The sequence below is a fragment of the Corvus moneduloides genome, chromosome 18 (assembly GCF_009650955.1).
Source record: "Corvus moneduloides isolate bCorMon1 chromosome 18, bCorMon1.pri, whole genome shotgun sequence".
Classification (NCBI taxonomy): domain Eukaryota; kingdom Metazoa; phylum Chordata; class Aves; order Passeriformes; family Corvidae; genus Corvus; species Corvus moneduloides.
Window position 1 is genome coordinate 4,577,902 of NC_045493.1, and position 14,564 is coordinate 4,592,465.

A 14,564-nucleotide genomic window follows, 5' to 3' on the forward strand; every position below is an offset into this window, starting at 1 on the left:
GCAGAGCCGCACACACCCGCAGAGCTGCGGCCGCGGGGATCGCGGCGGGGGCCGAGCAGGTGCGGAGCAGCCCCGGCCGTTCGCCCCGGAGCCCGAGGTAACGAGCGACCGCGGACTCTGCGTGGGGCCCGGGTGAGGGGGGCCGCCAGGCAGCGACACCCGCCAGGCAGCGACCCCCCCGAGCCGCCACGCCGGTTCGCGGAGCCGCTGTCGGTGGGGCGGGGGCCGGTCCCTTCCGCGGGCCGCGCTTCCGGGCGGTCAGGTGACGGGGCCCGGCGGAGCGGTGGCTCGGCGCGGGTGCTGCGGGGAGCTCGGACCCGCCGGTGAGCAGAGCAGGGCCGGGCCGGGCGGGGAGGGGGGGGGGGTGGTGGTGGGGGCAGCGGCAGCCGGGCCCGGGCGGCGGCTCCGAGGCCGAGCCGAGCAGGGCAGGGCCGTGCCCGGGCGCTGGGAGGCCGGAGCCTCCTGCGCCTGCTCCAAATGAGCGGGGCGGGGGCGCCGCGGGACCCCCGGCCTCGCTCGGTGCCTCTGGAACCGCGGCCGTGGTGTCTCCGGCGGGAGCTCCAGCCCGCGGCCCGGAGCTGCCGGCGGGGTTTTCCCTCCGAAAGCCCCGTCCTAGGAGCCGTAGGTGCTCGGTGTTGCTCTGTGCAGGGCCGCACCCGCTGCCGAGAGCGGCGCCTCTGTCGCGATACATGGGTCTGGCTCTGGGTATGTCGCGAGGCGTCAGCTGCTGGTATATGACATTACTTATATTTTGAGAATTATTCATATATTAAGACTCGCTTGTTGCGCCTTAAATCTCCTCTGTTGTAAATAATAACTGTTGTATTTGATATTTTCACGTTTTGCTGCTAACCTGGGTTAGCCAGACACGTCTGTCTCACGCGGCACTGCAAACCAGGAGAACGCTCGGGCAGCGTTACCCAGCTGGTTATAGCAGTTCTCTTTGGTGTGTTTGTTTGTTGTTTTGGTTTTTTGTTTGTTTATTTGTTGGCTTTTTTGCGTGTTTGGTTTTCTTTCCTTTGGACTTTGTGAGGTAAGAGGATAAAATCTTTGTTGAAAGATTTTTCTTGGCGTCTATATTAAACCTTTATGGAATGGATAAAAAAGTAATTACTTTAATCACCTAAGCGTTTTTACTGTTTGCATTTGCAAGGTACGTGGACTCCTTAGTGTTCCTGAAACAGCCCTTCTGCTGAGCTCTTACCCTGGAAGCACTGACTATAACACAGATGTGCATTGCAGAATCCCAGTTAATGAAACGAGGCCAAGCAAGGGCACGTTGGACTGGAAGGGAAATGCCTGGTTTTGCGAGAGCAAGTGATCATATGAATTCATGTTTTGGGACCACCTTATCGTAATGTTAAAAAGCAGGTGCCTAACGCTGTATAGGTTACAGGAAGTGAAAAGATGAACTCGAGAAATGTTTCCAAGGAGTTAAACTGTAACATGTTTGGAGGACAGAAAAGAGTAAAAAGGTAGTGAGAGATAAATACGTATTTAATGATTAACAGCAGGACAGTCATGCGTTTGTTAAGAATACCTAAATTGACTGTCAAGAAGTCACTGCACTTTCTTCTAGGCACTGTCAGCAATTTTCAGCTAAGGTTACTTGGTTGTTGTACTTGAAACCCAGGCAATTGTAGTATGTTAAGTATCAGTTTGTTGTTAAACTTATGAGTCGGCATATTAATATAAACTCTGAGTAGTAGTTTTAGATTTAGATAGAATTTTTGATGTTAATATTCATTTTCTAAAATTTTTTAAGTGTCAGAAAATGACACTGTCACCTTAGTGATAAGAAAAATACATGGACAAGTATTTTTGATTTAAACTGCAGAAGGTTCAGGGACTAAATCAGAACTTGTTTTGTAAACAAACTAGATTTGGATTATTTCAATTTCAGTAATCTCAGCTAAAATAAGATTCATTAGGAAAGACATATGGAAAAGGGTCTTTCCAGTGGAATTTGCATCCAAAAATGCTGTTTTTTGTATTTCATCGTTACGGTAAAAAGGAACAAACTTTGGGTTTTGTTAATAAGCTAGCCAGACTTCTATATCCTCACCAGAACTTTTTCTCATTGTTCATGAAAAAAATTAAATATTTGAGCCATCCTAACATCATGCTGTGAACATGTATTCCAGGACTGTTTTGTATAGGTGACATTAGCTTCTAATTAATATTCCCTCTCTGCCTTTCTCAGGTTGAATTAATGTTCACCTGCTGTTTCCAGCAGATTTTTTTTGTGTACTTTAACTTGCGGTGAAAACTCTTCTAGTCTGCCTTGTAGTGTTTTTCCTGTATTTTTAGGATTGGACCAGTGTACTTTGGCAAATGCTGTCATTGTCATTTGCTGAGTTCAAAAGTGTGATCTTTGACAGTAGCCACTCAGCTTGTGCTCTCCTGGTGTGCAGTTGCTCCCAGTAGATTTATAGATTAGGTTTTTAAAGTATTAGAGGAAAATGTCTTTCTTACTGGCTGTTAGAGAGATCTATACCCAGTATTTACACCGAGTACATGGACATCCCTAGTCCCCTGCACTTACTTCTGTCGTGGACCTCCTGTGCTCTCTGCTATCATGACACATTCAGGTCCCAGTCTGCCTTTTAGAGCTTCACCCTCTCATGTATTTCCACTTCCATGTGTTCACGCTCCACCAGATTTCTGTATTTATTTAGGAAGCCTACTTGCAAATGAGTTCCTTGCTCCTTAACCATTCATCTGCTGCCACTCTTGATTCTTGGATGCAGTAAATGTCAGTCATTTTCAGAACAACCTGTTGGGATGTAACATAGGGATCGTAGTTTAAAGGAAATAAACAGCTAATCTAGATGGCTTTTATGAAACAAAGATACTGTTTTCCTGTAATTATGTAGAGAGCAAAGAAGTAAGAAAAAGACAAGATCTCTGAATCCCTGCAGTTAGGCGTCAGCTGAATTTTGTACCCTTTCCCTTGTTTTGTTTGCTGCCCATCATCCCTCTAGGGTTGATTTGGAGACCTGATATAAAGGACAAGGATGTGGCAAACCTTGACTGGCATCCCTCGATTGCGTTTACTTAACCCCAGAAGTCATGTTCTACCCCAGTGTACTCACAGTCTTCCTCCCAAACTCTAAGGTGACATGAAAATGGGATTAGTTTGACCTGTTGTGTTAGTTGTTGTTTTTTTTAGTTTGTGATTTTCTTATGGTTTGTTGGGTTTTTTTCCCTAGAGAGTTTTGTCTCAGAGTTTAAGTAGTTTGAGTGACTGTTCAATTTTGGGCTCATTCTACACTCAGAACAAGTTCCATTTGCAGTTGAATTCATACTTTAGGATTCAGAGTACACTCAAAAGCAACACAATGTATGATTATCAAATGTAAATTTAGCCACTGGAAGTTGTTTCATGTTTGCTTCTTTGTATATGTGCAGATGTACAGAGTCCAGCAGCACTTGTTACAGACTCAGTTATGTTAAATGATATTCCAGGGACAAGAACAAATGTTTGAGAAGGCTTTTCAGAATAAAATTTATTATTTTTACTGTTGTGTTTTGCTATATTTTTGATATTTTAAATTGGTTATATCCTAATAGGTCACTGGGCCTCATCAGCCCATGTAAAACTACTTAGGGGAGGGTCCCCAGTACGGATTAAGGAATGACCCTCTTCTAGAAGAGGAGATTCAGTGCCTGTTGCATTATGTCATTTTAATCTTTCTTCTATCTCAGCCATCTTGTTTCCATTTCATTTCTGATATTTCTCTGTCATCCTTCTTCATAACATTTTATTTATTCATTGTAGTTACTAAAAACTGAGGGGGTTTTTTCAGTAAGTTTTTGTGGAGATACAGGTTTTATCTTTTTGACAGGTCTCCAGATTCATTGTGTTAATATATGGAACTTAATTTGGAAAAAGGAACTTTTTTTCCACATTGGTATTAGGGACACAGAATTTATTTATTTGCCTCTTGTACACATCCTTTCATTGTTTTATATGTCAAGATATGAGCCAGATGTTTCTTGTGACCATTCCATAAAGGGATGCTCTATTTTTTACAGTGTGTTGGACTCCTTAGTTTTAAGGAGGTTTTCTCAATTTTTATAATAATATATATAGGTCCAAGTTGATAAGTTTTCACTTAAACTACTGAGCAAGACAGGCTGAAGATTCTGGTTGTAAGGATGTGTGTAAAATCCAAGTGTCTTTGGCTTATAGTTTATGGGTTGGCAGCATTTCCATCTGCCTTGATCTAACATGGATTTTAATTTTGTACAATGAACTGAGTGTAAATGGAGTCATGGTGTGAAATGCTGAGAGTCAGCACTGCTGAAAGCAGTGTATGTTGAAGTGCAGCATCTGTGAATACAAATCTGCCCTTCTGGGACACTGTGCAAAATGATGTAACTGAGTGAAAAAGCTCTGCAGAAATAGATTTTACCTACTGTAACTGAGTCTTTGCTGCAATACTTTACAAGGCTTGAGTGTGATGCTTTCCTGACTGTGCAGTGGAATTGTATTGTATGAAAAAAGCTGTTGGCAATAACAGCTGAAGATCCTGAGGCTTTAGTTTGCTGCCCTGCACCTGTGCTGCAGCTCTGCTACAAAGAGGCAACACTAAGAAAAGCCTTTAATGCTTGGGGGGTAAGTTTGCAAAGAAATAACCTTCTGAAAAATTCAGGTTGCCCTTTGAAAATGCTTCACTGTTTGTACACATGCAGAACATTCAGATAATCACCTGTTTGTTTCTCACGGCTTTATCTAAGTATTCCTGTTCCTGCAGCATCAACATGATATCAGAGTTTAATGAAAAGCACAGTGGAATATTTTAAACATTTTTGTTTTAGTGAATTAATTTCTGTAGCCACTGAAACTCTCTTAGTTCTTGGATTAAAAATCTTGTAGTGGTAAAAGTGTTTCTGGAAATGTTAATGCTTTGTGCTGAGTCTCAAAGCTTTAGGTACTGTGGAATTCACATATCAAGGAATTATGCTGTAGAGGTTGTTGCTACTGAAATAAAATAAATGCTGTTCTTTGGTAAATATTATTATGTTAATGAGAGGTGAAAGCATGGAAAAAAAATTAAAGCATATTAAGGTAAAATTTTTAATACTTCTGCATTACTACCTTACTACTAGATTAGAAATGTTTGGAAGTACTAGGAATGTTTGATAGTCATTATCAACACTGCTGTGATAGCAGCAATATACTGCTCAGAAGACAATTCAAGTTCTAAGCCGCCTTTGCTTGCCGTTATTATCATTAATATTCCAAACGAATGAACACTGAACTTAAAACTCTGCATTGTCAGTCTGTTCAAACTGTGAATTCATTATTAAATTCTGCTTCAGACTACACTGTCAGTTATAAGCTGTGTTGAATTTGGAAGAGCATATATAACTAGGTGAGCTCATTCTCCTTACAGCAAATGGCATTTATGAGAAAATGCAGGGGGGTTGTTTTGGCTGTGGATGTTTATCAGTAACAGTAAAATACAGGTCACACATCAGCCAGGTCATACTATGGGACTGTAAAGTAGCTTAGTTTCTAAAAAAAGATCCCCCTTGGCTACGTTAAACTAAAACCATCAACAACAGGATTCAAGAGCTTCTTAGATAAATCACTACCAGTTTGGAATGGGACCAGAATGCAGTGTTAAAATGCCAAGAAGTTTTTTGGGTTTGTTTGTTTTTTTCCCTTTCTCACTGCTAGGATTCCAACAGGAAAATTTTCTTGACCTTGTCTGGGTAGTTCTTGAGGATGGCAAGCAAAGGACCCACGACTTCTGCATCAACAAAGAACTCCAGTACTGGAGGGACCAGTGGCAGCAGTAGCAGTAATGGTTCTGGGGACAACACTAATCAGGACAACACTTTTGAATGTAACATCTGTTTGGATACTGCCAAGGATGCAGTTATCAGCTTGTGTGGGCACCTCTTCTGGTAAGTGCTCCAGCCCCACACATCAGCCAGAACACCATCTATCGGATCCCATAAAAACCAGTGATGCTTATAATTCTAGAGGAGGGACCATGGGTTTGGTTTAGGAGAAGCTTGGATTTGCTCCTCAGCTGTTTTTCTTTGCTTGTGTTCCAGGGAGCAGGTTTCCTGTGTCTTAAACTCTCTGTACTTCTGGATTATTGTGTAAAAGTAAACAAACAAGCAGCCCGACACAGACAGTTCAGTGCTCATTGATACTGTTTGTTTACGTGTGTTATTTTATTTGTCCTGTCTGGCCTAGCATAGATATCTTCTTTAGACCTAAATTCCTTTCTAACCTCTACATACCTAAACCTGGATATGAATCTAGGTTCTGAAGGCCAAACTGTAGTTTCTCCTACAAGCTTGCTCTTTTTTTCCTTTGAAACCATAAAAAAAGAAAAAAATAGGCAATAAGCTTTTATATGTGGGCTATTTCTCTTTTCCCATGATATTGCACTTGTGCTAGGAACTTTTCAGTTCTTTAATTTGACTTGGAAGTAATGTACAGCACAGACATAATACATGTGCATCATTTCTGATGTGAGTAACCTGGTTTGAATATAACCTTTCTTGAATATTAAGAAGTTAAAGATTGACATGGCCAAATGTCGGGGGGGTTGGGGTTTATTTTACACAGTGGGCTAAATCTTTAATAAAATGAGGCCTGAAAGTGCTTTTCTCCTGTGTAAACATACGTAACATCTGAAAATCCAGATTTTTATTTGAGGAGATGGAAAATTACTGGCTGAGGGCTTGTTAAGATAAAATAAGATTAAATTATTGCACAAAAGGATTTGGAAGAATGGAACCTTGAAAATACCAGGTGTCTTGTCTGAATGGCGTTGTTGAGACCATTTTGAAAGCAGATGGCTTATTAGCAGTTTTATCTTGTAGCTTGCTTGTCTTTGACCTTTTTTTTAATTTGCCATAGTAATTTAATCTGTATAATGGGAATTTCTCTGCCCTGAGCGACTGAGTCTGATCACAATAGCTGACCCTGCTCTGAGCATAAGGTTGGACTAGAGGCTACCTGAGGTACCCTCCAGCCCGAGTTATTCCATGATTCTGTGAATGTGGCTGATGTTCCAGCTCAATCTTTTAAGATCCTAAAGTCTCATTACTGACGTCTTGCTTACTTGCATCTTGGCTCAGGGATATCTTTTCATGGTATCAGAAGAGAAAATTTGTACAATAAACCCTAAGATTAATGCAGCCTCTGTCTGGGCCTTTGGTATGGATGAGGACCCAGGAATGGGAGATGCACAGAACCATATTAGCAATTTAAATTGTGTAACCTGAAAAAAAAACAGTGGAGATCAGTCTTGGGCTGTGCTTTCAAAAATAATGGGAGGCTGTAGAACTGGCCCAGCTGGATTCCAGGAGTCCGTTGTCACCAAGCTGCACTATCCCTGTACACTGCACATTTGTCATATCAAGTTCAGTAACTAATGCTATTTTCCTCTTTTTTTTCTGCTCTGTGAACAAATTGTCCTGGGAATGCTCACAGTTGGCCTTGTTTACATCAGGTAAGACAGGTTTCCTTTTACTTTGTCTTTCATCAGCTGCTATTGCTCAATAAAGCCCTTGGTTCTCTGGAGTATCCCCTTCTTTTCAAGTGTGCTTTTCTCTCCAGGGCAAGCACAACCTGTTCATGCAGCTTCATGTGCAACACCTTGCAGTCTGCTCTTTGAGCAACAAGAAAACTTAAATTCTCTTCCACTTGCCTCCCACTTTTGAGTTTCTTAAACCCTGAGTAATTCCACTGGTACAATTACTGTTGGAGCTTGCAAGGTTTAGTTTGCAGTTTTAAGTGCTGAGTGTACTTCTCTTTGCATATGTACTGTTTTACATTGTGGTACCATTATAGAGAAGGTGGATGATAGGAGAGTATCTGCACTAACCCTTGGCCTATGCAGGACTACTGGTACTCTTTATTTCTTATTTTACTCCAGTGCAGATCTGAATATGTACACATTAGCAGGTTGATCCTGCCAGAACAACAGCCAGAATGCCAACTCCACTTTGGGGAGTACTTGGCACTTACTAAAATATTTCGTTCCAGACCTTTGTGAGAAATTGCTGAAGTCTTTCTGCCTGGCTGCAAGTGAGGTTTGCATAGTTGTTTTCGTGGTATTTTACTAGTTTTCTTATAATTTCTTTTCTTTTAGTGGCTAGAGACCAGGCCAAACAGACAAGTGTGTCCTGTATGCAAAGCAGGAATCAGTCGAGATAAAGTTATTCCTCTCTATGGAAGAGGTAGCACTGGGCAACAGGACCCCAGGTAAGAAACCTAAATGCAACTATTTTTATTTGAAAATTAAAGATGAAACTTTAGGGTCTTAAGATTAAACTGTTAAAGTGTTGAATTCACAGTTTTAAATATTTTGTCAAAAGACATAGATCTGATATTTCTACCAAATATTTCTGGCTTTTCCAGGGCCTGCATTTGCACACATTTCTTGTTCAACTGGCAGTTCATTTCAATTTAAATCAAGTGTTAATTATCAGTTACAAGTGGCAGGTTGCAATGATTGTTATCTGACCGGAGAAGCTTATATTAAATGTTCATGTCCTCAGTTTTTAGCCTTTGCAATGGGCTTTTGTTATTCAAAAGTGCAGCATTAATTCAGTGATGTGCAGCTGAAGGTCCAAAGCTGCATGGTTGGCTCTCTCACACACTGCTCCAGCTCTGCTGGATGGCCCCAGGAGACTGTTTTATGGTTGTTCTGCATTATTAGCCAGGCTACTGCAGATACTGTTGTCACATGTCCTTGCACTTGAGCTAATTTCACAACTTCCTGCAGAGAGAAAACTCCACCACGACCCCAAGGACAGAGACCTGAACCAGAGAACAGAGGGGTAAGTGTTCAAACAAGCTCAAGCAGTTTAGTTGTTTTTATTGATAGTGGTTTTTATTCATCCTCGACAACATAATGCGTGTGAGAGATCCTGCATGAGGATACTGCAGCTTATACATCCTGCCCTTCCTCAGTTGGTTGTTCGTGAATCATTGATAGCTGTGGTGTGGCAGAAAGCTCCATTCCTATGGTACTCTTTAGCATCCCAAAGAACAGGCCAGCTTGGCTCATGCTTCATGAACACAAACCAGTGTGGTATCACTGGAAATGCTCTTCATACTTGATTGTTCTCCATGTTTAAATACAAGGAACACTTTGCTTTGAAAATTCTTTGTGGAAGGGTATTTCTGTCAAGATATATGTGTCATTGAAATACGTAATCCATGTATGAATTTAGGTTTTTTACACTGACATCTGCTTCTCTCATTTCTATGGGATGTTACTGTACCGTGGCATTAAAAGCAAGAGAAAGTTGATGTCTATTGGATACATGTTAACTTGAAGAGGGATCTGTGGTTTTGTTGAGGAGATTACATAGGGTGAATGTAAACAGCAGCTGGCACAGATGGAGCAGACATGGGAGTAGGCGGTAGGACCCCAGTGTTCTTCAGCACGATGGCAGTGAGCATGACCTGATGAAACAATGGCACATTTCTGTGTAACTCAGTTTGGGGTCCTTGGAGAGGATTGTCTCCCTCATGCTTCAAGCAAACAACTGTGCTGGGTGTGATTAAGGTGCATTTCTGTATTGAATGTATTGGGAGCTCAGCTGTTCTCTTTCACTAGGGCATTGCTGCCTTATTAAAGCAGCTCCTGTACCTTGTTTGAACTTTTCAGCTGGTGCTGCTGTAAATCAGAGGGATGGGGTATGAAGGCAGGACAGTAGTGATGCTGCTCCCCTCTTCTCTACAGAACCTGGTACCTGCCACACAGAGAGCTTTGCTGTCCCTCAGAGTTAGTGGCAAAATGCTTGAGAATAATCAAAAGACCAACTCCTCAAATCAAGGCTCAACCCAGAAATGTTTGACTTTTATTATATGTGTAAAATCATCTTTGTCCTCCCAATTGTTGGTGGCGATAAACCAGAGGGTCTTTCATAGCTGGTATCACTGTTTTAATTCTGAGAGGACAGATCACTGCATTACAGAACTGTGGGCTCTCCACAGCTCTTAGACATGGCACAAGCCCTTAGATTCACACACACACGGTCAGTTCTCAAACAGCACACTGCTTCTGCAGAGCAGGATTCATCTCGATTCAGAAGACTTATCTTTTGACTTGATGTGGTATTTTAGTCTGGATCCCATGGGGTCAGTGTTATTGCATTGTAACTTCCTCTTTTCCTCCTTTCCTTATGTCTTGCATTCCTGCCCCAGGTGATTTTGCCACCTTAATCTGAGTCCCCCTGGTAAATTTTTTTGGGTGCTTTTTCTTCAAATGCTCTATGCATCCCACTGGCAATTTATCATTTCACTGAGTGTTTAAATGATGCACATGTATCACAAAAATCAATTTAGATTATTTTAAAGTACATTTTTAGTTACATGGCTAACAGCCGTTAGCACGCAATACATTGTTAAGACATTCTGAATAGAATTCTTTCTGTTGATTTTGATATATTGGCAGATATCTACTACTTTAGGTTGAGAAAGGTTACAGAAACACTTTTGTTAATTTGTGGCCCTCAAACAAGAACTGCAGTTGCTAGTTTTCATCTTCTCAAACCTTTGTGTTGCTTGGCAAATTTACATTTTAAACCCAGGAGAACTAAGGGAATATTTACAAAAGTATGTCAGATAGAAAGTTGCCAGACAGCAGGGCCCTCCTTTAGCCATAGGAAAACCAGCGAGAGGAAGTGTCTGCACTTCCACAAAATACTCTGAAATAGGGTTTAAGTGATTGGTACCTTTTTTGTCTTCTGTTCTTTGTTCTCTGCAGGGATTCCAGGGCTTTGGGTTTGGCGATGGTGGCTTCCAGATGTCATTTGGAATTGGGGCATTTCCCTTTGGTATATTTGCAACAGCCTTCAACATAAATGATGGGCGACCTCCTCCAGGTACCACAGAGCCTTCTCCTGTCCTGTCATAAACACACATTTTACAAACTCTTAAATAACCTGCTAAATGACAGGTTAGCATTGTTGTCAATAGAAACACAAAATAGAGCAAACACTCAGTAGAGAACATGGTCTGTGGCTGACACGTTTTGTACACAGGCTTATAAAAGAAGCAAGTTTGTCACTTCCATATAGTTTCCTGAAGGCGCTCCTGGGAGACCAGTGACTCTGGAGAGAAACAGTGGCACTGGAGACTACTCTCCTTTAATTCAGATGTCTCCTCTGGTACACCAGCAGTCTCCTTCTGAAAAACGAGACAAATTGGACTAGACTTTCTAATAATAATGATAAAAAGGAATCACTAGGGGTGTATGAAGGAGACCCAGATTTTAAAAACAGCAGGAAGGGACCATTTCCTGAAAGATGAGACAGAAAAATTTCAACTGGTGCTCTGTACCGCAAAATAATGAATGCAAAGGTTGTTAATTTTTCTGAAATTTGTCTCTGAGACCATCATCCGTATTCCACAAGAAGTAACATTCCAGTGAAATTACTTCACATTTTTGATTAATGAAAAGCAGTTGGGTTACTCCAAGTGGTGACCTTGCTCTCTAACAATTAAGCAATCCCTAGAGAACGTCCTCCCCACCTTCACTGTAGACAAACTGAATCTGTTTTGAACAAGAGCACCGACTGCCCAGGGTTTTCTGAACTTACTCTGTGAAAGGTTATGCCTGACCATATGGCACAGGAATTATGAGGAGCAAATTCATTCTTCACATGTCACACCAGTGTTGCCATGGTCCTGTGCTGTCCTTGGGTCAAATTATCTTCCCTATTAACAATAGTTCAGTGTCCCCTGAAAATCTGTTGGGGGTGGGACTGAGCTAAGGAGTCCTGCTTCAGAGACCTGACACTTACCTTCCTTGTCATCTTCCCATGCAGCTAGCCAGGCTGAGGGTAGGAAATAGCAACTTTCTCACCAAGGAGATTCTTTGCATATTTTTCAATGTATGAATATACTATATTCAAAATATACACAATCCCAGAGAAGAGGAAGGAACTGAACTGTTGTTCGTTTTTTTTACTTCCTGTTTTCCAGCTGTTCCAGGGACTCCTCAATATGTGGATGAGCAGTTCCTTTCCCGCCTTTTCCTGTTTGTGGCACTGGTGATAATGTTCTGGCTGTTGATTGCATAAGTCTTTTCCATTATTCTATATATTCATGACCAACAAGGCCACTGAAACAGTTACAAACTGCATCCCCATCCCATTTTAAACATCTTGGTGTCTGGTTCCATAGCTAACTATGGGCTTCTGGAATTGGTGGTACCACAGCACAATGAGGAATCTCACATTTTGCACCAGAGTTGGAAATTAAAACATTGGTTAAAAAGTGTATTTCAGCTTGGATACCTTGTACAATAGGTTCCTTCCACAAACCACGGGCCTAGTGTTGAGCTGCACTCTGAAAGGGAGTGCTGCTTTGAAATCCTGTGCCAGTCAGTGACACCAGGTCTGTGGGACAGGCAGTTATGCCAAGGGAGACTGGGCAGGTAAGGAAACTTCTCCAGTATGACCAGTATCTCCTGCTTTGCAACCACGATGGATCTGCCAGAGCTGCAGATGTTATTTAATGTCTTCATCAACATCCGACCTTCCCCAGGAAATCATCTGCATCACTGTTGAGACTCTCTGGGGCACAGCACGTGATGCAAATGGAACCAGGTCTGGAGACTGGTTTCTTTTCCTGCTGTTATTTCCCGGTGTGATGGAAAACCCTTCCTGATGGTTCTTATGGCTGTTAGAAGAAGGGATACAAATTCATGCTGCAATTTTTTAAAGCCCGAGCATGCTGGAGCCAGACACTGGAAGATTCTCTGGCTGTGGAGCCAGGTGGGGCTGCTGGACCCAGCCCAGTTCCTCACTGACAAGCAGTGTTATCTTCCTGGGCTCTGTGCAGCACCTGTGGCTGCACTCATGGATAATCCCCTCACAACCTCATCGCTGTAGCGACATTTATTCTTCCCAAGGCTTTGAGACTTTCTACACAAGGTCGTGTACTCCAAATAAAATCCTATTACAGATCTGAGATCAGCTCATTTGGGGAGAGGAACAAAAGGCATCTTTACATGAGTTTTGAGGTTAAACTTGTCATACTGTAAAATTACACAGGAGAAAAGAGATCCTGCCTTTGCCAGCACATGCCCAGTAGGGAACATTTGGAAGACCTTCTCTCTGCAGGTGCACGAAGATCTTCTCCTGTGCCACAGCAGAACAGCTACAGCGCAAGAGTCTCTGCAGTATCTACCAAAGATTTTAATTTAAAGTGCTGGAGGAGACCACAACCATTAATGCACTGAGGGGATATTTCAGAAGGTGAGCACTCTGTAGGCACTTTGGAATCCTGTTGGGTTTTCAGCTTTAAAGAGTACTCCTGATGTATTTGTGTAGATTCCTTTGAAACAGATACGAGAGATTCCCTAGTGAGATGAACAGTTCGTATTTCTCCAACTAGGCAATTCCATTTTTTTTTCTCTTACTGTTTTTATTTTGAATCAGGTTGCTCCTAATGATTTCCTGCAAGATGAATGTTGTTACTTCCCTGGCAGTAGACAGAAAACTGACAAACAAATCAATTAATAGAAACTTTGTTTCAATAGCTTGGATTTTTTTAGTGTATGGAAGAGTTTCCTGAGCAGGACACCTTTAATTACTTGCTGTAGAAGTTTATTTATGTAATTATAAACTGTTCACTTTTAGTGTCAAGACAGAGGATGACTGAAGTTTAACTTGCCTACCTCCAAAATTCCATCTGGCAAGTAGAATGTTGCAAAGCTTCTGCAGTATTTTGTCACGTCAGATTTATACCTGACTCGATGATAATCAGACAGGATATATTATTGCTCAACTATTTATAGTTGAGGTGGTGCTTCAACTTTTGTTGTGCAACACTTCTGAGAAGCTGAACTTTGGCATACAGTTCTTCTCAAGTTCATAACTTGGCAGCTGGGGCCCTTCCCAGGAGAAAGGCTGTTTTTGTTTGTTTGTCCTACAATGTCGCAGCTTTGGGTTCGTCTCCTGCGCAGTCAGCACCACCTGCTGATGGGAAGGGAAGGTTCATGTGATAGTAAGAGATGGATTCCTTCTTTTTGTATGGAGAAACTCGATGCTGAGAAGTTATGCGGGGAGGAGAAAGGTATCCCTTTGAAGCCTTTATCCCATGAAGAGGATAGAGAAATGACTGCAATAGATTCAAGAGGTACTGAAACGTATTTAAGTAATACATTTTAAAATACAGAATTTTAATGGATCCGGGGGGTTCCATCTATGAGTGAGAGATAGTGGATTTAGAGAAGGCTGCAGAAACATGACTGAGAGCTCTTATTTTCCGGCAATTCAAGGATGAAATAGTCTGAAAGTGTTAACGCTTGGTTCCCCCTTTCCCTGGTGTGCTTTTGTATGTATCCCTTCCCCGCAACCCGACCGCACACGGCCCGGACGGCTCGGCTAGTGCGTTATCGTTCCTCCTCACTAATTTTCACTGTTGTGAAAGTGATTTAGAATTAAAAAATGGTTTTACATTGACCGAAGTGCGCCGCCGTTCCTTTGCGCTGCCTCGGGGCCGGGAGCGCGGGGCCAGTCCGGGAGCGGGAGCGGCGGGGCCCGCCCGGGCCCGCGGCCGCTGTGGC

The 14,564-nt window shown here is 42.2% G+C and overlaps 1 protein-coding gene across 4 annotated transcripts; it reads left to right on the top strand.

The window, feature by feature from the left end:
• Positions 1-6: 6 nt before the first annotated feature.
• On the top strand, positions 7-14,461 carry RNF185 (ring finger protein 185). 4 transcript variants are annotated; one of them, XM_032128289.1, is made up of 7 exons: positions 7-97; positions 5,690-5,919; positions 7,466-7,484; positions 8,127-8,239; positions 8,763-8,817; positions 10,755-10,872; positions 11,975-14,460. In XM_032128289.1, exons 2-7 carry the CDS (start codon positions 5,738-5,740, stop codon positions 12,070-12,072), a joined length of 585 nt encoding a protein of 194 aa, XP_031984180.1. In that variant the 5' UTR covers positions 7-97; positions 5,690-5,737; the 3' UTR covers positions 12,073-14,460. The 4 variants fall into 4 exon arrangements, with proteins under 4 accessions (XP_031984180.1, XP_031984179.1, XP_031984181.1 ...); XM_032128288.1 differs by lacking the exon at positions 7-97 and adding an exon at positions 218-323 and having other exon boundaries at positions 11,975-14,461; XM_032128290.1 differs by lacking the exon at positions 7-97 and adding an exon at positions 480-730 and having other exon boundaries at positions 11,975-14,461.
• The last annotated feature ends 103 nt before the right edge of the window (positions 14,462-14,564 follow it).

What these genes read in the sequence shown, in the direction of transcription:
- RNF185 (XM_032128289.1), top strand. Translation starts at nt 5,738, where the DNA reads ATGGCAAGCAAAGGACCCACGACTTCTGCATCAACAAAGAACTCCAGT. An exon ending in ACTGGGCAACAGGACCCCAG is followed by an intron (nt 8,240 to 8,762) that starts GTAAGAAACCTA and finishes AACTTCCTGCAG; the next exon opens with AGAGAAAACTCCACCACGAC. An exon ending in TGATGGGCGACCTCCTCCAG is followed by an intron (nt 10,873 to 11,974) that starts GTACCACAGAGC and finishes CCTGTTTTCCAG; the next exon opens with CTGTTCCAGGGACTCCTCAA.